Source organism: Chiroxiphia lanceolata, chromosome 1 (assembly GCF_009829145.1).
Source record: "Chiroxiphia lanceolata isolate bChiLan1 chromosome 1, bChiLan1.pri, whole genome shotgun sequence".
In the NCBI taxonomy this organism is placed as follows: Eukaryota; Metazoa; Chordata; class Aves; order Passeriformes; family Pipridae; genus Chiroxiphia; species Chiroxiphia lanceolata.
In genome coordinates this window covers 101,344,873-101,368,092 of record NC_045637.1, presented here as the reverse complement: position 1 = coordinate 101,368,092, position 23,220 = coordinate 101,344,873, and the positions used below count along the sequence as shown (strand labels likewise).

The 23,220-nt window shown below is 36.7% G+C and overlaps 1 protein-coding gene across 6 annotated transcripts in view; it reads right to left on the bottom strand.

Moving 5' to 3' along the window:
• The window catches only part of CDK13 (cyclin dependent kinase 13), a 49,304-nt gene that overhangs the window by 22,003 nt on the left and 4,081 nt on the right, over nucleotides 1-23,220 (bottom strand). For 5 of the 6 annotated variants that reach the window (XM_032675610.1, XM_032675635.1, XM_032675643.1 and 2 more), the window contains exons 2-5: nucleotides 14,559-15,164; nucleotides 10,767-10,934; nucleotides 10,363-10,502; nucleotides 8,344-8,514 (exon numbers count right to left, since the gene is read on the bottom strand). In XM_032675610.1, coding sequence (XP_032531501.1) covers nucleotides 8,344-8,514; nucleotides 10,363-10,502; nucleotides 10,767-10,934; nucleotides 14,559-15,164 — 1,085 coding nt within the window. The remainder of the gene's footprint in view (nucleotides 1-8,343; nucleotides 8,515-10,362; nucleotides 10,503-10,766; nucleotides 10,935-14,558; nucleotides 15,165-23,220) is intronic. The other variant, XM_032675629.1, reaches the window with a different exon arrangement.

The window sequence follows — 23,220 nt, the reverse complement described above, 5'->3', positions numbered from 1 at the left end:
TCAAAAGCATCAGCAGCGTTATAGATGGTGTGTCTCCAGGCCTCCCGATTGGAGGTCAGAGTAGACCAGTTATGACGATGGCCAAGACTGAGATTCCAGCACAACCACTCCCAGTACAATCTACATTTTAGTACTTCGTTCTTTCCCTTCTAAACTCTGGGACAGACAGGACAGTGAAGCTGCTACAGAGCACTGGTGGCAGTGGAGAAACCACATTCAAGAGGGTCCCTCTACCTTGCATTTTGAAAAACCTCCTCTCAAAGCCACTACTTCAAATACCTTCTGCCCAACAAGTACTCATTACAGGTTCCCGCTCCTAAATAAGAAGTTTCAACTCAAAAACTGGTGAAAGTCTTGGAGCAATAACAAGAAGTCAGCTTGACAGAACACACGGCCTCATTCTAATGAACTGACTTGTTTTCTTGTATAGTAGCTGAAAAAGGAAAAAAGAATGCTAAGTCCATCTGCTATTTAACAAGCAGGAAAAAGATTACTCATGCAGTAAGTGTTAAACTTGTAATGAAGATCAGCAAAGATCAGCTAAACCACAGGATACTGCATAAGACACTCAAGAGTTCATTGTTTTTAATTTAGGTACTTTTGTCCTGCTGTATGTGATACAGAGGAAGTAAAATACTCATCATAAAATACAATAAAATATCCCTGTACAGAGGAGCTGAATCAAGCAGGTACAACAAAACCCCACCACTTCAAAAGGAGAGAAAGAAGTACTAAGAGCCATGAATAACCAAAAGTCTGCTGTGTTACTAACTGCATAACTGAGTTCACCAATGCAGTTCACCAGTTCAGCATGGAAAAGTACAGAGGCTCCTAATCTTGGTCTTTTCAAACAAGATAGCAATCTGCTGTTAGTTCTACTTCAGTAACAACTGCTGAAGTATGAACCATGACATATTTTAAAATGCTTTGAAATAAACACCTGATATTAATGCTGCAGCGTCACAATAACCTAGATATGCCCTTCAGAGGATGTCACCTCAAAAAAACTGAATACCAGTGAATCTTGGCATCTTCTTGCTCTGGAATACAAGGGAAAGTTAATTCTGTCATGGCAGCTGGCTGCATGTGTGTACATGACAAGGAGAAAGACTGAGTGCAGACCTGTTTAGTGAGAACAGCTGAACAGAGTCCTCTTGTTTATATGCAAAGTAGGCTCCATGCCTTGAGCAATTTCCTGCTCTGTCACTAGCTCCCAGGATTTTTTCACTGCTATTTATAACCAGTAATCACAACTGGTACCCTCATGCAAGAAGGAAAGCTGACGACAATGGAGACAATTCATAAATAAAGCAGAGTAGTACCTGGGAGACGACATATGATTATTTATATTCTCTGCAACTCTCAATAAGAAACATACACTGGAACAGTAAAAATGCTAAATGTTCTTTCCATATAAGATCAAGAAGAAATTCACAGATCCATTACACTTGTGCATTACTACCTATTTCCTACCCACATGCTAGACAATGTTAGGATTTGATTTAAAAAGAAAAACTTAAAGCTGAATCTTTTATATTCACTCTGAGAAACTATTAAAATTAGTCTAACTTTTGCAATCTAACCATTAAAACCTGATTACTGGTATTACTCAAGCTATATTTGGAAGTGACTGTAGCTGAAAAAAAGTTATCAAGCAAACTGAAATGAAACTCCTGTTAGCTCATTCCTAGACAAACACGGTCCCCTTTTCTGACAGAGATCTACAGTTTCTGTCAATAAAATAGTTAAGTTATTCCATCTGATAATGTCAAATCTCCATTGCTTTTCATCAGATTGGGGGATCTGATCCTTTTTAATAGGAAAAGAAGCTATAGTTAGTTATTCAGGAAGAAGAAACAGTCCTTAAGACTTCACAAGTGAATTGTGCACAGGCAGAAGCACACTTACTACAACCTAGTCAGAGTTCAAGTTTACAGCATACTTTAGTTCTATCAAAACAAATGCCACGTAAATATCCATTTCTCAAAAAATGGAAAGATAACAGAAAAAAACAATAGTTCAGTCCTTTATTAAGGCAAGACATTTGATAACTTGGAAGTTTCACTTTAAAATGACCTTTTCTTTCATGCTAGCTTTGCCCAGTATCCCCATTTCTGAAAGCAGTGTCATAAAAACCTGAAGCTCTCTTAACAGTAAGGCGCACGCAATTCAAATGAACCGAGTATTATTTATTTGACTTTAAAGTTCCTCATCTTACTGTTGTTATGTTAAAGGCCTGCACTTCCCAATAAGTAAGTACCTATGGGGTGGGAGGACGCCTAGAGTCCGTTTCCATACACAAGTGCTAACACACAGGGGTGTGTGTCTTGGGTGCCCCATTTCCTTTGCTAATACCATGCAGCTCATCTTCTTTCCTTCATCAACTGAGATAATAAGAAACCTTAATGTCACTACATGTTGATGGAGCAGCTGAACAGGAGTAGTACTGCCTACTTCTGAATATGGGATAAGAGAGAGCAGCTGAATCTCTTAGGGAGGTACACAATAAATAAAGGAGACTCACATGGATGGAAATAATCTTCACCTTACCCCTTTTGTTTGCACTTAGAAAAATTCATCTTTCTGACCATTTTGTCAGTTAAGACTGATGGGGTTCATCAAGTGAGATACCAATTTAGAATGATTAAAGGATTAACACACTGCCTCCTCTTGGTCATATATTTCAAGTCATGGAGCTCCAAGAGTAGCAATTTCTTAACACAAAATGAGTGGGGTAAAGTGGTGTAAAGCTATGCATACAGAATAGGTAAAGCAATAAAATGTGTCACTAATGATCTGTAATTCTTTCCTGAGAGGCCCAAAAAACCTAACAAAACATACTTTGCATTTTTGTGACACAGACAGGCTCTGGATTTTTTTTGGATTGTCATCAAATCACACAGATCCAACAAAAAAGGACATTAAGTTATGCACTTGCTCCCAAAGACACAAATGCTTCAGACAAGGGGGAGCAGGGAGGGTGCAGCAGGGGAAAATGATCCAAAAGCCTCTGTCGATGACAGCTTTTAAGCAAATGTTTTCCAAATGTAATTCATAGGGAAGGCATTTGGTATTTCTCAAAATATCTGATTAGATACACATCAGAGGAACCGGGAGACCAGAAGTGCCTTATTACATGCAAATTTTAATTTAATTCTAGTATAAATGCTTACATTGTATCTTGAAGTGCAGAAATGCTTTAAAACAAACTCAGAATCCCTGATTCATTCAGTGCATAGTAGGTACAATGCTGAGTTGTTGCACAGGTTTTCAACATTTGTTATGTACTCACTATTCAGAATGGGACTTTATCACATTTTCATTTTGCTAACAAAGCCTCCTCAGCTTCTTATACACAACACAATTTTCCCCCTTGACTGATTAAATACAATTGGATTACAGTTATTTTTCTATTCCCTTAACATTTCTCTTTCGGTACTCATGATACACTATATTGTAAGAGTTTTAAACAGAATTTTATCAAACAGAGCCTGAAAACCAAAGAAGAAACTGTCCATTAATTCTTTGGAGTTCCTTACATTTGAATTCTTTAAAGTCCCTTAAATAGACATTTCTCTTGTCTTTCCACTCATGTTTTATTAATCTCTTTTATGATTTGCAAAACACCAAATATAGGCATAGCCACTGAATTATTCACCTGAAGACTAAAGAAACCATTGATGCTATACTATTTTTTTTCTTTCTTTATATTTTCACCCACTATTAAGTTTCTATTTAATTATAATGTTATTCTTGTTATTCTCCCATTGGAAAGTTTAATTGCATTCTACTCTTGAAGCAAATCCAACCCAAGCTCCATATATGTCCTGATACAGGCATACAGGCCAAGGGTATACAGAAGCACTGGAAATATATACGACACGGAAATAAGAAACCAAACAAAGAACAGAAATCTTTGATTAATCATCAGGAATTTTTCTCATTTTGCCATAGATCAAGTTGAAAAGCCACACAATCAGGTCTGCACTCATTCCAGACCAGAGTCCAGTACAGCACACACAAATGGGAAGCACCACTCAAGCAATCGCACTATTCCTGATAACTTAGCCCGTAGCATGAAACCTATTTGGGTAAGACATTTCTATCAGCTATTTCAGGAGCAGCAAGGCAAGCTGTAGATCATTACAGGTTTCTGAAATTCTGCTCAGATTGGTTTTACCCAACTTCCTAGGAAACCCCGACAAAGCTAGCTGAGATACGTAGAGAAGAAGCTCTACAGAGAAGCACTCTCTGATGGCTACAGGATTGCTGTCACAGACTCCTTCCAAACCGTAAGCTTTCAGACTAAGTACTCCTTGACAGCTCTGGGAAAGCAACTTGCTAGTCATATGACAATGTACTACAGAGTTTGGGTCCTCATGTACTACAGTACTGTCAAGATAAATATCAACTTCACGCCTAAAAAGTTTGCTAATTTGTATTGCAAATCAATTCAAAATTTAATCTACAGAAACACACACAAAATCCAAACAGATAATTTACACTTACACACACACAAAAAAAAAACCAAACCAAAACAACAACAAAGAAACAAGCCACAGTGTTAACCAGATCTGTTATTACTGGTCTCCATGCAAAGTTTTATATCCTTCCTCAGGTTAGCAAAAATGCCTATTCCAGTCAGAAGGATGAAGGGATGTCAGTCAGCACACCTACTTAGCAAAAAAAGCTAAGTCAGGCACTTTCCATTTGTTTAGTAAAAAGAGATCATGGCAAAGCCATAGCTAGACTGTTGAGTACTTGCTAACAGCTTCCAGCTGACAAAGAGGCAACTGGGAACTGAAGGACCATCTCAGGTGCCCAAAGAAAAAAAAAAAAGACATCAAAGTCAGATAAATGACAGACTCATTGAGGAAACAAATCAGAGCTGACAAAAGCCCAGAATAAGAAGGGCATTTTTTCCAATGATTCACTTTATATGAAATAAAGTGACTCAAGTAACTTAAATTATGAGGTGTATAGATTTGAATACATCTAGGAAATACACCCAGATTTTTGTTTTCAACTTCTGTTTTCTTCAATTACTGTTGCAAGGGAATGTCATACAGACTTTCTCAGACAACAAAGAAAACCACTGAGACAAGATGAAGAGCTTCTGCAAAGTACAATCCTCCTGCTCCAAACTCTCCTCCAAAAGGATGTGAACTGAAGTTCATAAATTTGAACTTCAAATAATTTGGACTATCATGAAGCAAACAAAAAGGAAAAGTGAAGCAAAGTTTAGGTGCCAGCAGACTTGGCTGTAAGTTCCAACAATGTCAGACTGCTTCTGCTATTGTTGAAGACACCCACAATCGCTCCAGTACTGGTTCAGTGGAAGCAAATTCAACAAAAATAACCAGTTCTAAAATTTAGGAAAATACTGAATGGAAACTACAGCTCATCAATGCTATCACTCTGAGAAAAGCAAAAAAAACCATCTGTGGAACATACTGTTAGGTCAGCTGTACACACAAGACTGAATACAAACTATGAGTCATGTGTTCCCATCCCTAAGCTTGTGTGTTCACCTATCTCCTTCTGAATGACAGGAACGGGAGAAAAGCCTACACAAGAAATACATAAAATGGATACTCCTTGTCACCACATCCAACACACACATTTTATTTGTCAGGATTGTGCCTCAGGATCAAGATGTTACATTACCAATCAGTAACTGGTAATGCTGTGCTCCAGCTTTATCATCAAGCCTATCTCATACATATTGAAGATTGCAAAGTCAAAAACTACTGATCTGCAGTATACAGACCCATGTACTATCCACTCAGCTGTGTACATGCCCAACCTAGATAAACAACTGTGCTGCCTAAGGTGCTGCATTTCCAGTGATGGAAATACACTTCGAACATTTGTAACATGCTGCTCCAATGTGCTACACTTCCTTTTCTAATAGTTGGTCTAGAAAGAATAAAACCAATACTATCTATCAAAGCCGTGCTTGTCTTTAAATTTATACCCGAGCTGGCTAGGACAAAAGATAGATATACTTTCCTCCATTTTCTCTGAAAGTAAAATGCTGTTGAAAATAATGAGACAGAGACAGATATTCACTTTTACACGGGAGACAGGTAATCCTCTCTCTTCCATACTTTTGAGTACGTCACTGAAAAACACGTAACACAGCTCAAAGTATCAAGACAAAGCCATGGCTTGCAGTCCAATGTTACTATCTGAAAAACCATCCTTAAATCAAGTATCGTACAAAGTGGGCCCAACACTTACATTACTGTCTGAAAACTAAATTTGCTGCATTTTAAACTACAGAGATCCAAACAAAAAACCCCACACTGCCTGAAGTGAAAAAGCAGATGAGTAATATGTCACTGTATGACAGACAGCCTAAGACACAATATTAACTTTACTCATACTAACTAGAGAAACGTGTTAGCAAACATGTTCTCATTCCCTGCTCTCACAAATGGGATATCAGCAGGGTTTTCCAGCTTATATTTCAAAACTAAGGTAAACATATAACAGATATTAAGCACAAGCATATTCATCAGATGGGCAAAACACTTTGCTTCTACTGTAAGCTCTGCCTGTGTAAGATATCACTACCACTTTTCTAATGGTTCCTTGCTGAGTAGCCTGCTTTTACATTTGCAACACTTCACTGTGAAAACGACCCAACTTCCTCCCACTTGCATGGGTTCCCTGCACAGACTACAATTTGGCCACAACTCAGCTATAGATCCCCATCTCACAATGAACTACTCATTAGAGAAATACAGAACACAGTGCCTGAAAAAACCCACAACTTCCATCTTTTCACAGACAAGTTGAAACAGCAGTCTCATTATCCTGCTAATGCTTTCAAGAAACTATCAGGACTTAATCAACCGTCAGAAATAAATTCTATTCTAGCATCTCTGGAGAAGCCCCTGCCCTTGCAAATTTTCAGAAAACGAAATTGTTTTAATAGGCTGTTAAATAAGAATGAGAAATTAAAATGAAATTAATATTAAAAATATAGACTTGGACAAAAAACCTCCACATTTGAAATTAATGAGACACACAGTTTGAAGTACAGTAAAAAAATTTACAATTCAATTCTAAACATGGCACCAAACAGAAAGGGAGAAAATTAATTAATGAGTCATTAAGTATTAAGTCAAAGCTCAGTGTGGTCTCATTAGCCAAGTAGGTTAGACCTAATTAAAACTTAGTACAAGATTCACATACGAAGCCTAAACTGGCTGTTGCCAGTTTAGTGCTGACCACTGAACCCACACAATTCTAGAAAAATTCTCGTGATAGATGCTTACTACTTTTAAACACAACAAAAAAAGCACGTCAGTGCTGTATACCCTTCAGGGTATTATATTCTGTAAAGACACTAGGAAAGAAATCCAAACTAATTCCTGCTTAATTTTGACATCCCCCTTGTTACTCATCACAACATCACTGGTGTTTCTGCTGGCTATGCAGCATATACAGAATCTTCTATCTGCACTGGTGATGGGCTTGCTGTATAGAAACTCAGGGAGAGAGAGAAGGGAAGAAAGCACAGGTACCACATTACAAACACCCTCCTCAGCCAAACTAGGTAACAAATTGCCCTCAGGACACTAAAATACCCCAGAAATGTTTATAACACTTGGACTGGAGAGGCAACAGCCTCCAGTAGCAAAATGACCAACTGAAAAAAAAAAGTACCAAGCAACAACACTGCATGATTTTAATTGTTTGCTTGATTCTCTAAGTTAAGGAGGTTGCAGCGACAAGACAGACTTAAAACTGAAGGAACCAAAAGAGTCTGCATGCCTTCTATTTGGGGAAAAACACTACCACTATACAAGGCTCGCATTTCATTCTTTCAATTTATTCTTCTTCTAACCCTCAAGATACATGCCCAAGCATGAAAAAAAAGTAATTGAAGTACAATTCAAACAAAAACAAGGCCTAGAACAAAAAATATCTCTTCAGCATTGAGCATTCATATCTAAATGATATGAAAAAATACTACAAAAAATTTAAAGGCCAAAAGGTCACAATTAAGAGCTTCCTATTATTGCTGGCCTCCCTAATCCATGGGTGTCAGGGAGACAAACATCTATCTGTTCCTCTCCAGCAAAACCGGAATCTTGTAATACATTTTTTATACCACAAAATATTTGCAGAAAATGTTTCTATGAGCAAAAGGCATAGGTGAGTTAAATAAACGACTTCTATTTGTATTTAAATCAAAATTAAAATCCCTTGTCAAGCATCACAATTTGGAAACATACCTTTTAGTGAAGTTGAACTTCAAATCCAGCATAGCAGACTATAATACTAAGAGAACAGGACCAGAAAGAGCTAGCCCTCTGCTAGTTTACATACCTTTGTCCTTCTTGAAGTCCAAAGCATCTTCCTTATCTGTCACTATTTCCTTCATATTGATAATGCTTTGGTGATTAAGCTGTCGAAGAATCTTAATCTCTCGAATAGCTGTAATTGGAAACCCTTCCTTTTCATTATCCAGACGTACTTTCTTTAGTGCCACCATTTCCCCTACAAGAAAATTTAAATAAAAAACGATAAGATCAGCGATCAAACTACAAGATTTTAGTATTGGGCTTGTTGGTTTGTTTGTAAAATCCTTGCACCAAACATTATACTGAACAGAAATCAGCATCACACGGTGAAGCAAAACTACCAATGACTGTTTTCAGGTACCCACTGTAAGGCCTATCTTCTTCCTCCTGCGTACCTCACTCGCCTGTCCCAATATTCCACACCATACCTACCAATAAAGGAAGAGTAATTATCAGCAGCAGCTTCAGAGACAGAGGCCTGTGACTGCTCTGGGTATCTTAATACTACATCTGCACAGGTCAGAATGCATGTATCTAGCCAGAAATACTACACAGTTCAAGATATGAGGCAGATGACTAAATTCATCAGTACTTTCTACAAGCAGAAGTGTCACTGCCGTATTTACAGTGAGGAAAAATTTCCCTTATTATTTTACTGCAAGGTGGGTTGGATGAAACTGGATTCTGCAAATGGCAGGAGCATGATCTACTCATGATGGGGGATATCTAAAGACTACATGCTAGCTCAATCATTTTGTTCTTGGAATTTTATTGACAGCACAGGTATCTTTGTTAGCTCCAACAAGTACTTATCCTACAGCAATTTATATGATACATTCAGAATAGATCACATTCCAGCATGACACAACACCCACTTGCCTTAATGCCACTCTTCGCACAAAGCTAATGGAAACTTTGCTGTATCTGCATGGACCCATTAAATGCAGAGAGCAACAACTTCTACTGGAAGTTAAGAAATGACTGCCACACACAAATAATCTGAAGTTTGCCCAAGAGACAATATGGTTATGGCAGGATTAAAAAGTTAAATGTCCAAATAGAATCTCAGGAGAGCAGGAGAAGATCCTAACAATGATTTGCAATGGTTCTCAAGGTAAAAATCTGTGACAGTTCAACTTTAGTTCTTAAATTTGCAAACTGAGACAAGCATAGGTAAAGAATGAAGAAGGAATTATAATTACACTGCTTATTCTTCTGGAGATCAGAAAGAAGGAACTGAGGCTGGTGTGTGGTCCTATGTGATTCAGCTACTGCTGAAGTAGAAAATAATCCAGCATTCAAAGCATGTGCAAATAAGCCAGAAGGGCAAGCAGCAACAGAAAGAAGTACTAATTGAACAAAAAATGATCCAGCAACATACAGCATATATGAAGAATTTAGATGCAATATCTATTTAGAAGTAGTGACAATATTCTTGTGGATCGTAGTGGTGACTGATTGCTCATTTCAGCAAGAGTTTAACAAGAAATTTAAAAATAATGACACTGTTGTGAAGTCAGTTATACTGCAAGAGAAATACCCAATATGCAACTCTTCAGGGCTGTGTTGCACAGAAGCAGATTCTCTTCCTACTGTCAGCTAGTGACTAATGGAGTACAAAGGACAACAATGACCAAATCTCCTGCATGGCTTCTTTCACTCTCACATCCCTTTACAAATTTGATTCCTGTTTGCCAACCCGTCTAGGGTGCCATTTAGTTTCCCCAGAATATTTAATCTCTCTTCTCCACTAGTTCAATTCTGTATAGAGCATCAAAACTCAAGAAATAAGAATTAGAATTTAAGACTACTCAGTTTGCCTTCAGCCATAGCTTTACAAATAAATGATTTTCCAATGCAGCAAATGATTTCTTATTTAGACAAACGCTAGATTTAAAAGTGAACAAACACATCAACAACTAAAAACTTCCCGAACATTAGAGGGCAGAATACCACAAATTTTACTCAATATAAAATGAAAACTAAAACAAAACCATCCCATTCACTTAAAATTACAGGATTACGTTTACTTTTTTGAACTTACCTGTATCTTTATCCCTGGCTTTGTAAACTTGGCCATAAGTGCCTTCACCAATAATACCAATGATATCAAATTTATCCACACAGCGCTTTCCCCAGTCTATTTCCTTTTCTTTCGTTTCACCATGTCGTGGTCCACATATTCTAGAAAGCAACAAATATTTCTAAGAAAGCCAATATATCTAAAGGTTGTCTTAACTGAAGAATCCTCAATGCTAACTATTTGAAACGCTACTAATTAACTGTCTTACTACCATTAAGTGGCAATAAACCATGCAGTTTGAGTCAAGCCTCTCTAATATTAAAACAGGTCATTAAAAAGCAGAATTCTACTGGCAAGAATATATTTTAAAGAAACTACTATCATTTCTACTTGCTTGATAGGCTTAAAAAGTCTAATAAACATACTTTGGTCTTCTCTTGTTGTGTAACTGAACTGCTGGTTTCTTTTCTTCAGGACTTTTGGGTACCTCAGCTCCTCCAGGCAACTCAGGTGGAAGTGGTAAGTCCGCGAGCAGATGGCGAAGTTTCTTCTCTGTTTCTTTAACTGACTTCACTGAAATATTCTCTCGCAAACTATTAAAAAAACCCCACAATTTTGCTAGTAAGTTGACAACAGCAGAATATTAACATACATAAAGGAAAACATATTAGAATAATTCTTTAAAAAAATACATTCCAGACTATGAATGCACCAACATTTGAAATCTCTGCTCTTAGAATTTGCAGGACTTGGATAACAGGCTCACAAATAGCTCTCTGGAAGATGCATAGGTAACTACCACAGTTCTACAGAAGTGTAAAATCAGATCTTTCTGGTGAAAGCTGAGGTCAGATGACACAGGAAGCCTTACTAGGCCCAACTTCTGCCACACAAGCTTCTTTCCAAGCTTATGGCTTAGACTATTAAGAATATTTAGAGCCCAGGTGCTGCCAGACATCAAGTGTAGTGCTAAAATCTGTACTCTGACTGACTTATATAAAAGAGAAGACCATTCTAATCCAGTTCTCCATGAAGTTGGTCTTCACAGATAATGAGCTTTGTGGTTAGAGTAACACTGCAGGACATTACCAGGCTGTCCGTACCACCTCATTTAGAGATTCTAACCTCATACATCTGCTGAAACACTCCAGATTTAACATGTTTGTAGTGATGAGCATGCAAATCAAGTGGGAAAAAAAATCAGATGAAAAAAAATTACTAGATGTTTTTATGCCATTACTGATATTTGACCAATTTTTAATCAACCATAATTAAGACAGCAGATACTGTCAATCTCTGTCTTGAGAAAAATCCCCAAACACGTGTACAGAAATGTATTCCTTCAGGAATTACTAAACACAATGATCTTAGAGAGATGCTCTTCCCATTCTAATGGAGAAAGTCTTAAAAAAACATCATACTTGCTGTAGGATGTTTTTTTAAGCATTTGGTTCCATTTTACCAGAACTTCCTTTAGCTAGATTTGCGCAGCTACTGCATATCCAGCAATTTTAAAGCCAGGATCACCTTTAAACTCCATATAATTACATAATTGTTTCTCCCCGGAGGACTCTCTCATAGTATTCACTCTTTAAATTTCAAACTCTGTCACCATATCAAGAAAACTGAGTCATGCTTTGAGGGGACATTTCCCAATACAGCTGCATTTGCCAAATCACACTATTTTAACGTCAGCATCCTCCTCTACAAAGGTTTATTTGCAACTTCCTACCTGCTTAGTTTCATAGATAAAGCAGAAATTCTGTAAATGGAAGGATATTGCCAACTCCCATCATGGAGAATGCATATATTTTTTTCTTAATTAAATTGCAATTAGCAATTTTTATATAGTCAAATAAAGCATTCCAGTGTTTTGCATGTGTCTGTGCTTCCCCATGAAAACAGAACACTTTAATGTCTTTTACCACTTCTCAAGCTGTCACTACCCAATTTTAAAGAAGTAGTAGAAGGAAGCATATACTGCCTTTACCACAAATGGTTAACATATTATAAAGAATAAACCACGTTAGCACAGTGCATGCAATTATCCCGCTAATGAAAAACTCTTATTTTTGAAGTTCATATATTTGTATTTCTCTCACAATTTTGCCCCCAAATTTTCAATATGAGTGAAATTACAACATATGAAAGGTTCTGAAGCAGATTTTAAAAGTGGCACATGAAAACAGAGGCAGCCAAGAGCAGTCTTTTTTTTCAGGTCTGTTAAATCACACATCATTGACAACCAGGGCAATTTTCCCTTTCAGCTAACTTACACAGTGGAACAGCACCAAGCTTTCTTTGTTGGCACAATCTCCCCACAGTAACTATGAGCCCAAGGTCAATACCTTTGTCCTCCTCCACCTTTAAAAAAATTGATCTTTTTCCATCAATGGCTTCAGTTTTATCATGACTTGTAATCACAACTATTCTGAAGTTTATAACATCCTATGGGCAAAACTAAGAAAAGCATAAAAGATATTTTATTACTTGTCATTAATCTTTCTAATGCAGCTGTTTGCAAGTATTAGGGGGTTTTTTTTGAAAGAATGAGCCCAGTGCTGAAAGAACCACAACTTAATTGTAGCTTAACTCCTCTGTACAGTTTAGCTAAACTTAAACAGGCATTACATAAAAAAAATAATAATCAGAAACAATTAGCCGGCTTCAATATGAAATCTCATTTCATATTATTGCAATTAATACTGCAATGCCTGTTATATTTAGTTAAACTAGTTAGCCTCGGTTTTAGTTAAAACATTGAATCTTGCTCGCAGTGTCAGGAATCTCTTTTACCTAGACAGGATGGCTTTGACACACATTTAAATGCCATTTGCCACACAGGTATTCAATTTGCTACAGTGCTGAAGGGCAAGAAACAAGATTGGGTTTAGCAGTAAAAGAGGAATGTATCTATCTAATACTGCTAGGCTGCATTTATTTCCCAAGGTCTCCTATGCACCTTAATGTTTAACACAGCATTAAATTACTAGCAAACACAAGAGAAACATTTACAGCTCTAGCTAAAAATGTTTGGTTTACTTGTGAGAAAGTGATTTCTTGCAAACATGTGAGAGGCATGTAACACCATGAGTAAAACCAAAAGCAACTTTTCTCATCACCAAACCAAAAGAAAAATACTAACTTACAGCCTAACAGCATAATTTTCCAATACAAATCACAGCACATATTCTTTGGACTAGGAACAGACTTAACACAGTCAAAATTCAGATGACACTTGGAAGACAGAAATTAATTTCTTCACTACAGACCATTTCTTACACTTCAAAAGTTAACAAAAATGATAAGCCATGAACCTCACTTCCATTATACATACTCTATTATAATACTACTGAACTTTGAGATAAATTACACTAAAATAATGCACAACTATAAAACAATTGCCTTTCAAAGGAAAAAGAAACGTTTACTTCAAACTCCAGCTAAATAAAAAATTTTCACATATTGCTGCTGAATTCAACTTTTCCCCTGAAGTTTATGTTCACACAAAACTTGAAATCTTGAATCCTTGAATGCATCCTTGCATTAGTCCCAAAGCTATTATGTACCAGCAATTTTAAGTCACCTCTTCAGTACACTTATTATTGAAAGATTCGTCCAACACAAAATCCTTCTCTTTTCAAGAACCAGTTCACTGCAGTCTACAACTTCCTCGTGAGGGGAAGAGAAGGGGCAGGCACTGATCTTCTCTGTGGTCACCAGTGACAGGACCAAAGGGAATGGCCTGAAGTTGTGTCAGGGGAGGTTTAGGTTGGATATTAGAAAGAGGTTCTTCAGCCAGAGAGTGATTGGGTACTGTAAGAGGCTCCCCAGAGAACTGGTCACAGCATCAAGCCTGACAGAGTTTAAGATACCGTAAGGCACATGGTGTGACTCTTGGAGCGGTCCTGTGCAGGGCCAGGAGTTGGACTCAACGATCCTTGTGGGTCCCTTTATTTAGCATATTCTGTGACTCTGTGATTAAGTTATTTTTAAGATCAAATTTCTAACTAATAACCACACCTTTAAACACAGTTAAACAACTGAAGAGCAGAAACAAAGTACATAATGCATCAGCCTGATCTAGCAAATAGGTTTGTATTTGTTTTGCGAAGGCAATAATAACAACAATATCACCAACAATAAAAGAACAGATAATAACAACAATAATAAAAAGGAACAGACAATCCCAAAAGCAAATCTCTGTCACAACTCACCTATCAGTTTCTTTGTCTTCAGGCAGCGTGGGAGGCAAAGGCAAGGGTGGCAGCGTGGAGGTTGGTAGTGCAACGATTCGATCCTTTTCCTTGGCTACTACACTTGGTGCACTCTGCTTGCTTTTCTCTCTTACAGTGACCAGTGGCTGTTTTACAACAGTTAATTTATTCTCTTTTACTGCTGCAGGTTTCTGTTTAGTAACTTTGTCTGCAATTAAATTATTTTCCCCTTTTGTTTCAGGAAGCGAGACCTTTGCTTTTGCCTTGTCGTTTTTCAGACTCGTGCTGCTGGTAGGAGAAGGCGTATGCTCAGTTTTGATCTTCTTCAGATCCTTTACGTTGTTCACTTGAGGTGCACTTACAGCAGTGTCAGTGCTTCCCTTAGTAGGTGTTGAAGTATTGGAAGCTTTGGCACTGGCTTTGGCTGCCTCAGCAGCTCTTGCTTTTTTGTTTTTGTTCAGCTCAGCAGCCAGGCTACTCTTCAGAGTCAATGTACTAGGAGAAATACTTGAATGACGACTTCTGGATCTGGACAGTCTGTGTCTGCTACGAGACCTCGAGTGCCTTGATGAATATGGACTTCTGCTTCGAGATTTTGCTGATCTCCTGTTTTAAGAAAGTAAAAATTTATCCAGTTAAAATTAAGTTTAGCTGCTTTCCCAGTATATCTGCTTTTTTGACAAACTACATTTTTTAAACCAACCATTATCACCATGCTGTCGAATAAACAGAAGTCTACTAAATAGGAAAGACCATGCATTAAAAAAATAAAAATCTATGGTTAATCAATGAAAATTTTACACCTAAACAGGTTGTTAGAAAATATTACAACTTTCTTAGATGTAGTTTCTCCTGTTACAAAACTGTGAAATACAAGAATACCTATATAAGGAATGTTCTTTTTTCCTCGCTACTTAGAGATATTTTTCTCCTTTAAGAAAATCTCATCCTATGCAACTTTTACAAACACCTTTAGTATATGCAGTATTTGAGGAAAATTCAGTTGACTACATAATCAGAGTTCAACCAAATTAAATTAATTTTACAACAGAAAGAGAAATGTGAACACAACACTGAACCAGTAATTGTAGGAACTTCTTAATTTTCACTTTCATAAATGTAATTAAAATAAGTCAATTGAAAAAAATTGAATACTAAGGGCTACAATATAACTTACTAAAAGACAGCAATAAATCTTAGCTTTCCTTTTTTGAAATCTAATTGTACACTTTAAAAAAAAAAGCAAACAGAAGCCCCCCCAAAAAAAACACAAGTACCTAATACTTGTTACACCTAGTGATAAGCATTATGATAAGCAAACATAATCCACAAATGAGCCTATGTTATAACAGCATCTGAATGCAGACACTAATAGAAAGAAAAAATATTTAAACTATCTACAAAATCATATCAAGAAAACAACCTAGAATGAGGGCAGGTGTGTGGGGGGCAATCTTAACAGTTAGAAAAGTAAACTTTTAATGTCCAAAAATACCGTTTAATATGAATGACTTTTTCATTCAAAATTTCAAAATATCTTAATTTGCCTAGTAGTAGTTTTGAGTCAGTTCTTCATTTAAATGTAAAGGGAAAAAAATTGAGGTGAAAGGCATGGAACAAGTAAAGTAGCCTAATCCACTGCTACTACACAGAAATATTATGAAATAAATGAAATTAAATGCAGGGGGTTTAATCCATTTTACCATACCAAGGATGGCAAGGATATTAATCAGATTTACAAGTATTTTCTTGATTAAAGTTTGATGGAGATCTGTTTTGCTAATCAATTGCAGGGGAGAAAAAAGTATAATGAGGATTAAAAAAACCAGTATTCATCAGCTGGACAAAGGAAAAAGTATCAAGCAATAGCAAAAATAAGACTTCCTGGAGACAGATAAATTTCAGAGTTCAAAAGACTTGGCAACCACCGTATGGAGGTTGCCAAAACAAAAATAAACAAAAAACCCCAGACCAAACCAACAAACAAAGAAACCCCAATAAACAAACAAAGAGGAAGCCAACTACAATCCTTATGATCAGGACTATTCACCCCATATACAATTTAATTTTAGTGACAAATTAATTCAGTTCTAATTATCAAAACACAAAGTTACATCTCAATGCTTCAACTGAACAAATATTTAAGCTAGTACAATAGTAATTCTATTTTGTGTGCAATATTTACTAATTTCCAAACTTACACACTTTTCTTTTTATAACACAGGAACTCTTAACAGTCTTCATAAAAAGTCACTGAGATCAATCAAGAAGTGACTGAAAACAATGTGTATGCACTAAGCACAAACTTCAAAATTCTGTAGGTAAAACTGAAACTGATCCAAATTGCTAGAGACTCTTGAAAGGAAAAAAAAAAAATCAAACTGCAGATGAAGACAACTCTTGGAAACTAGCACAGTTCAATTCTATGCCAGGAAGTAGCCTTTATAGGATTTTCTGGCACAGCAGGGTAACAATGACAGATAGTAATAGTAATAACAAAATAATAATCTTCTCAACAAAAATTTAACGTTTGGCTCACTTCAGTAAAGAAGTATTTATGTCCACGTCTAACATACACCGAATAAAATCATAATATTGATCAGAAAAATTCCCTTGATAACTCCTGCTCCTTTATGAACCATTTTGCCAAAAGTATTTTTTCATTATTATTTTGAAAACCTAAGTACTAAATACCACAGAAATTTTCAGAGGCTTGGTCAAAGAGGAGTAAAAGTAAAAAGGTGCAAAGTTTCTTTATACAGAGTTAAGATGGGGTAGCAGGAAGAAAAAGGGAGGGCTGATACAATGCATAAAATACATGCACTTCAAATGCGTGAGCTCTCTCCTCACACTGTTGTCTGACTTTCAGAGGGGAATTACAGTCTCAAGAAGTGTTATAGCTACAGATCTGCACCCGCTGTAGAATCAGTATAATTATATTTCTCCAGCATCAAGCACAAGCTAATAATCCCCTAAACTGACCTCTTATAAATGGTGCATCATTTGCAAGGATGTCGCTGACCTGTCTTGGAAAACATTTGCTTGTATATCTTGTTCATAAATCAGCTATTTAAACTGACACTTGCTCCCATTATCGGTGGAACATAACCTCCATCCCAAGGACTGCATTGCAACCTGTACCAAATTCAAAACATGCCCTAAAGGTTTCAAAATCTGTTTCCTTTATAAGTATAATTTTGGGTTTCTTGTTTGTTTTGATCAGTGTCTAATATTAAGAAAGTAATCAATGTAACAAACAGAAACATGGATGTATTTCCACACGCACTTGAAAAGAGATGTAGCAGTTTAAAACAATGCAGTTGGTGAGACACTATGCCTGATTCTAAGACTATTTCTGTTCAACTTTGGTACAAAATAAAACAGGTTCATTTAGTTCATTACTAAGGATAAAATGAAAAAATCTGTTCAAATTAGTGAAAAGTGATTTGATCACCTGATCAGCTACCATAACTTGGTGAGGAAGAGACAGTTTTAGAAAGCTAAGCCAAAAAATAACTTAAAATTTTATACTTTCTTCAAAAACAAACATGTAAGGAAGCCAAGAATTGACAGTGGATTCATGTTTGTATTTTACCAATAGTCAAGAAAGTCTGGGACATGAACGTGGATTTACACAAGCTCAGAAAAAACCCCACACATACTAACCATTCTGCATCCTGGGTTTCACACCCCAAATGACAACTGCATACTTTTTCATGTATAGAGACAGCAAATATGGAAGACAGCAAATACACGTGCATACAAATATTTTTAAGTTTCAGTCCCAATAGTTATTACAGCCCTTAACAGCATATCAAAATGATAGCAGCCTAGTTATCAAATATGTTGACTGATTATAATCTCTGCACTGGTTGAATTTTCCCAAAAATTTTTCACTGGTTCTGTCAGGAAAAAATAATTGTTATACTACATAGTTCATGTCTGTGCTAATAATAAACTGAAACTTCCTGTGGCATCCCAAACACCTTAGCAAGAATCCCTTGTTGTACCTAACCCACTGGGCTAAACCCAAGAGAGTTACAGTGAAAACATTAACTAAATAGACAAATGCTGAATCTTAAGTAAAAAGCAGATTTGTCAAAGTGCTAGTTATTCAAGTCACAATGATAAAATCTGCTGTTTTCAGAAGCCTAATGATCTTTCAAACACTCAACTCTCACTTTCATCTATGCAGTTCAAAAGTCCCAGTAGAATCTCCCAGGCCAGACAACTTATGTGCAAGTTTCCATCTATAAAAATGGTATAAATCCAAAAATATGGATATGTTTACATGCTTATACAGCACTTAGAGTGGAGAAATATTGCCTTATACATAATAAAACCAGATAGTTTGCTCTGTTCAGAGCTAAGATTCATGTGACTTAAAAGATGCAGTCTTAACAGCACAGAAATCGGCTCACACAACAGCCAGTGTCTGCCATTTAACAAGACCACTTACTGGGACCCTGAAAAAACACCAGTAGAGACATCTGAAATACACAGTCCTCTCTAAATCTTCTAGCAGGTTGCTAGTTAAATGTGTGTGTGTGCATATGTATGTATGGCCAGTCTTCGCGAACGAAGATTTGGGAAAGGTCTTTTACCCTTTGAGCCTGCGCAGTGGATTTTTTAGGTGAGACACAGCGACCCGGGTTCGGTTCCCGGTCAGAGGAGTCCCCCGGGCAGATGGAGCTCGTCAGCCCTGTAAGGCCATCCATCTAAGAGAAGGTCACTCTAAACAAACCTACGTCCTGAGGACCTCACTGCCACCGTCCAAGCTCGCTCGGACCCGGCAGATGAACCTCAGGATTAAAGGGTGGGCTCAGCTCAGCGCACACTGTGTGTGCATACACATACATATAAAATGCATTATCTGACATTCATCACCAACTATTTCATATTTAGTCAGCAGCTTGTTTTTAATACAGTAAAATGGAACAAAAGAACAGTGGCTACAATTGTGCTGCAAACAGAGAATAAATCTAACAGTGCAATTGAAACTTCTCTTCCCCAAGTATGGAGAGATCAGGAAGTGCACTAAACCTAAAGGTCACTTCCCACTCTCTTAAACAAAAGCGCCAGCATCTGCCAGTAACACACGTGGGGACAGACTACTAAGAAGCCACCGTTTCAGGTAAGTTTCCTTCGATGCTTCTCCCTATTTGCACCCAGAAGTTCTGCCTCATTTACTTTTGCCACACACAGCCATTGCCAGTCTCCTATGAGCATCTTGAATTCATTTCACAAAGGTCTAGATCCCTATAGAGAGAACTGCCAGGTCTCTTGACATTCATAAAACCCCTTCTGAACCATATGCAGATTTCAATATGTTTTTATATATGGAGAGAGAAAAAGAAAAAAAAAAAACAATTTGCCTAGAGACCCTAAGTATCACTAGGACTAATGAAGTTCTAAGGCTGCTTTTTTTTCTTCCCTAGAGACAACAGCTAGATCAGCTGCAAAGGGAAATGGAAGAAACTACATAATACTATGTGTAGCTGTAAAATGAAAACAACAAAAAAATTTAAGACATTATCTACAAAACACGTATAAGAAGAGGCAGATTTAAAGAAAGTGACAGAGGAAGAAAGCACTAGGATGCAAGTTACCCTTAACCCAAAACTCAGCACTGCTTTTCTCCACTTTTCAAACAACAAAAAGAATGACTTTTTTTTCTCCCCTCAAAGACAAAAAAAAAAAAAAAGATGATTTAGGGATCACAATTCTTTCTTTTTAGTTTTTTTTTTTGCTCAGTACCCTAGTTTCCATAAAACAAACAGGTATTTATTTTTTCTCTGCTTAATACAACATACTTAGTCACTTTATTAAAAAAATTTAAGAGATCAAAGTGCTATTATTATTGTCAAAGTTACAAGATTCAAAACTGTTCCAATGTTCCTCCTTCCTTAAAGGTAACATTCTAGGCTTCACTGGCTCACTAATCAATCACCAAAGAGTTCATTTATTAATGAATTTAACAAAGAAGAAAGTCTACTGATGTAAAATCACATTCTCAAGTACAGAATGAAAGAATTCAAAATAGCATGTTAGAGTGCTGTATTTTACTATCTTGATATTTGCAAGCACAGAGGAAAGAAAAATAACAGTTACACATGTCAGATTACTAGGAATAGAGATTTCACTCAGCTTACAAGGTGCTTCTTGCCTTGCTGCTTTTTTATGTGCTTCTTTCTGTCCCATTCCAATACTCCTTTGATTTTTATTACCAAAAAAAAGTTACATTTTATTAAGAAATCAGAAAGGTCATGTGTTATCTTCTCATGTTTGTAAACTTGAAAACCTTTTTTCTTCTTAACTGCTTTAAGAGCAAGCTAAATCCAACATGCTGGTAGCCAGCTACACTGGCTGTTACCTAAATGTACACAATATTGTACTCAGAACACATTAGGGCCCATGAAGTTGAATAAGGGAAATAACTTTGTCAGTAACCTTTTGACAAGGCATAACACAAAGGGATTAATGAGAATATGAAGGGGAAAACAAGAAACCGAAGAGTCTAAAGGAGGTTAAAACAACCACTGCTCTGGTGGGCCCAGCTCTTTCATTTACCAGCAGTTAATGTTGGACTACTGACTCAGCACTGCCAACTTCCACTGCATGGCAAGGTCATACTGTATTTGAAAAGGGAGACCTAAATTAATCAACTAGCTTCACTGCAAATCTTCCAAGACATTTATAATCATTCACTGACATAAACCACCTTGACAAAACATTTTAGTCCAGAGTATAGCTTTTCCATGGCAAACATACAATTCATTCCTTTAAGCCATTACAGTAATAGTATTCCTTCACTTGATACCTTATTAATTAATTCTATTTATTTTCTCTAGCCCCTAGCTCAAGGTTACATTCTAGGCAGCTCTGCAACCAACCACCTACCTCAGCTACTTTCTACACGAAGACTATATAACTTCCCTTATTGATTCAAACCGTAAATCTTTAAAAGGGTCTCCAATACATACAGCAAAGGAATACAAGAAAACTCTGAGCTTGGCTTTTACTTGTTTCTTAAACCTGCTTTATAACTCTATATTTTCAAATGAGAACTTGGCCTACCAAAAAAAAAAAAATCAACCAGTAAAACGTCAACTCAAAAACTGTGTTCTAAACACGTTTGAAGTTAAATTGTCAAATGAGGTCCCTTGCCACAATAAGGAAAGAAACAGTACCAACCAGGAAAAGGAAAAACACATCAGTGTGGCTGGGGCAAAAGGCAAAGGCCACTGTTAATTAACAAAACAAATATTAATAAATTCAGAATAAGAAATAGAGTGGGAGTTTCAATATTCACTGGAAAAATTAGCTACTCCAAACAGTGAAAACATACAGTGTCCCATTTTAAATTCTGCAAAATACAGTTTTGCTAAACAAAATTAGAGCTTTAAGTAAAAAAAAAAAAATCTTATTCCCGCCACTCAAGGGGGAGAAAAAAGTCAAACTGTCTCTTACTCCTTCAAGTTCAAAAGTAGTAGAATTACTGGATTCAAAGTTATTTTCATATCAGTGTGTGAAACCATGCCTTCTCCACGGAGTAGGCATTTAGTAGCTGAATATCTATTTTACTGTCTTCCTATGCTTGTTGTGGTTTTGCATATAAATCATCCACATTTTGCAGAGCCTCACTATACACACTAGCTGCCAGGAGAGACTGAGATGGCTCTATGGTACCAAAAAGGAAAGAAATCTGTATCTTTCCTATAAGAAACATCCATACACACAGTAGTACTATGCTTGTAGTGCCCCACCTACTTACTTTTATCTAAGCAGATGGGTAGGTGTATCCAAATTTGGAAAAATGTGATTATTCATCTGTACTGCTAACTGAATTAAATGTGTGATCACATAACATATGACCTGACTGAAGTTACAAAAAATAGTTCTCTGAAAACTAGTTTAGGACGAAATTGTAGGAAGCGAGAGACTGTGTCTGCTTATTTTGTCAACCATGGGGTTTGGTTGTGAATTTTTTTTTTAACCAGCTTATCATTAGAGAAATAAATGCCTCATATTTTTAGAAGAATTTCCATTTTGAAAATATGCATGTGCTGCTTTAGAACATCTGTGTTACTCTATCCATAAGAAAAAAACAGTAATACAAATCCATCAGCAGCAAGTAAAGAAGTTTTGTCAGACAAGTGAAAACAGCTCAAACATTCAGTTTGTCCAAACCACAATTTTTTCCTGCTATTATAATGGAAAAGGCAATTAGTTTGCCATTCAAAAAGAATTCACCAAGTGTGGAACGCACACACATTGTCTTTGCTTCTCTTCAGAACCCACATCCAGGCAACATCACCTAAAGACAGTAGTCAGAGTTCACTGCTACAATTCAAACCTCAATTCACTCAAGTGCACTGTTGCTGCTGCAAATGAGTAAAGCTGACTTCACTTTTCTTTTCAGCTGTTTACTAGAAGTTTCTCCCTAAGCAGCTCAGACATCCAGACGAAAAAAACAGCACTCGAAACACGAGCTTTCCAAGTGTGCTAGAAATACTTCCTTATTTTCTACACCCCAAAATAACTAAATTTACGTGACATCAGAGAAGACATATATGAGACATAGGATGAAAAGAGCAAAAAGACTTGCAGGCTGGAATACTCGCTCACATACAAAGTTCTTACTGTCCTGACATCATTACAG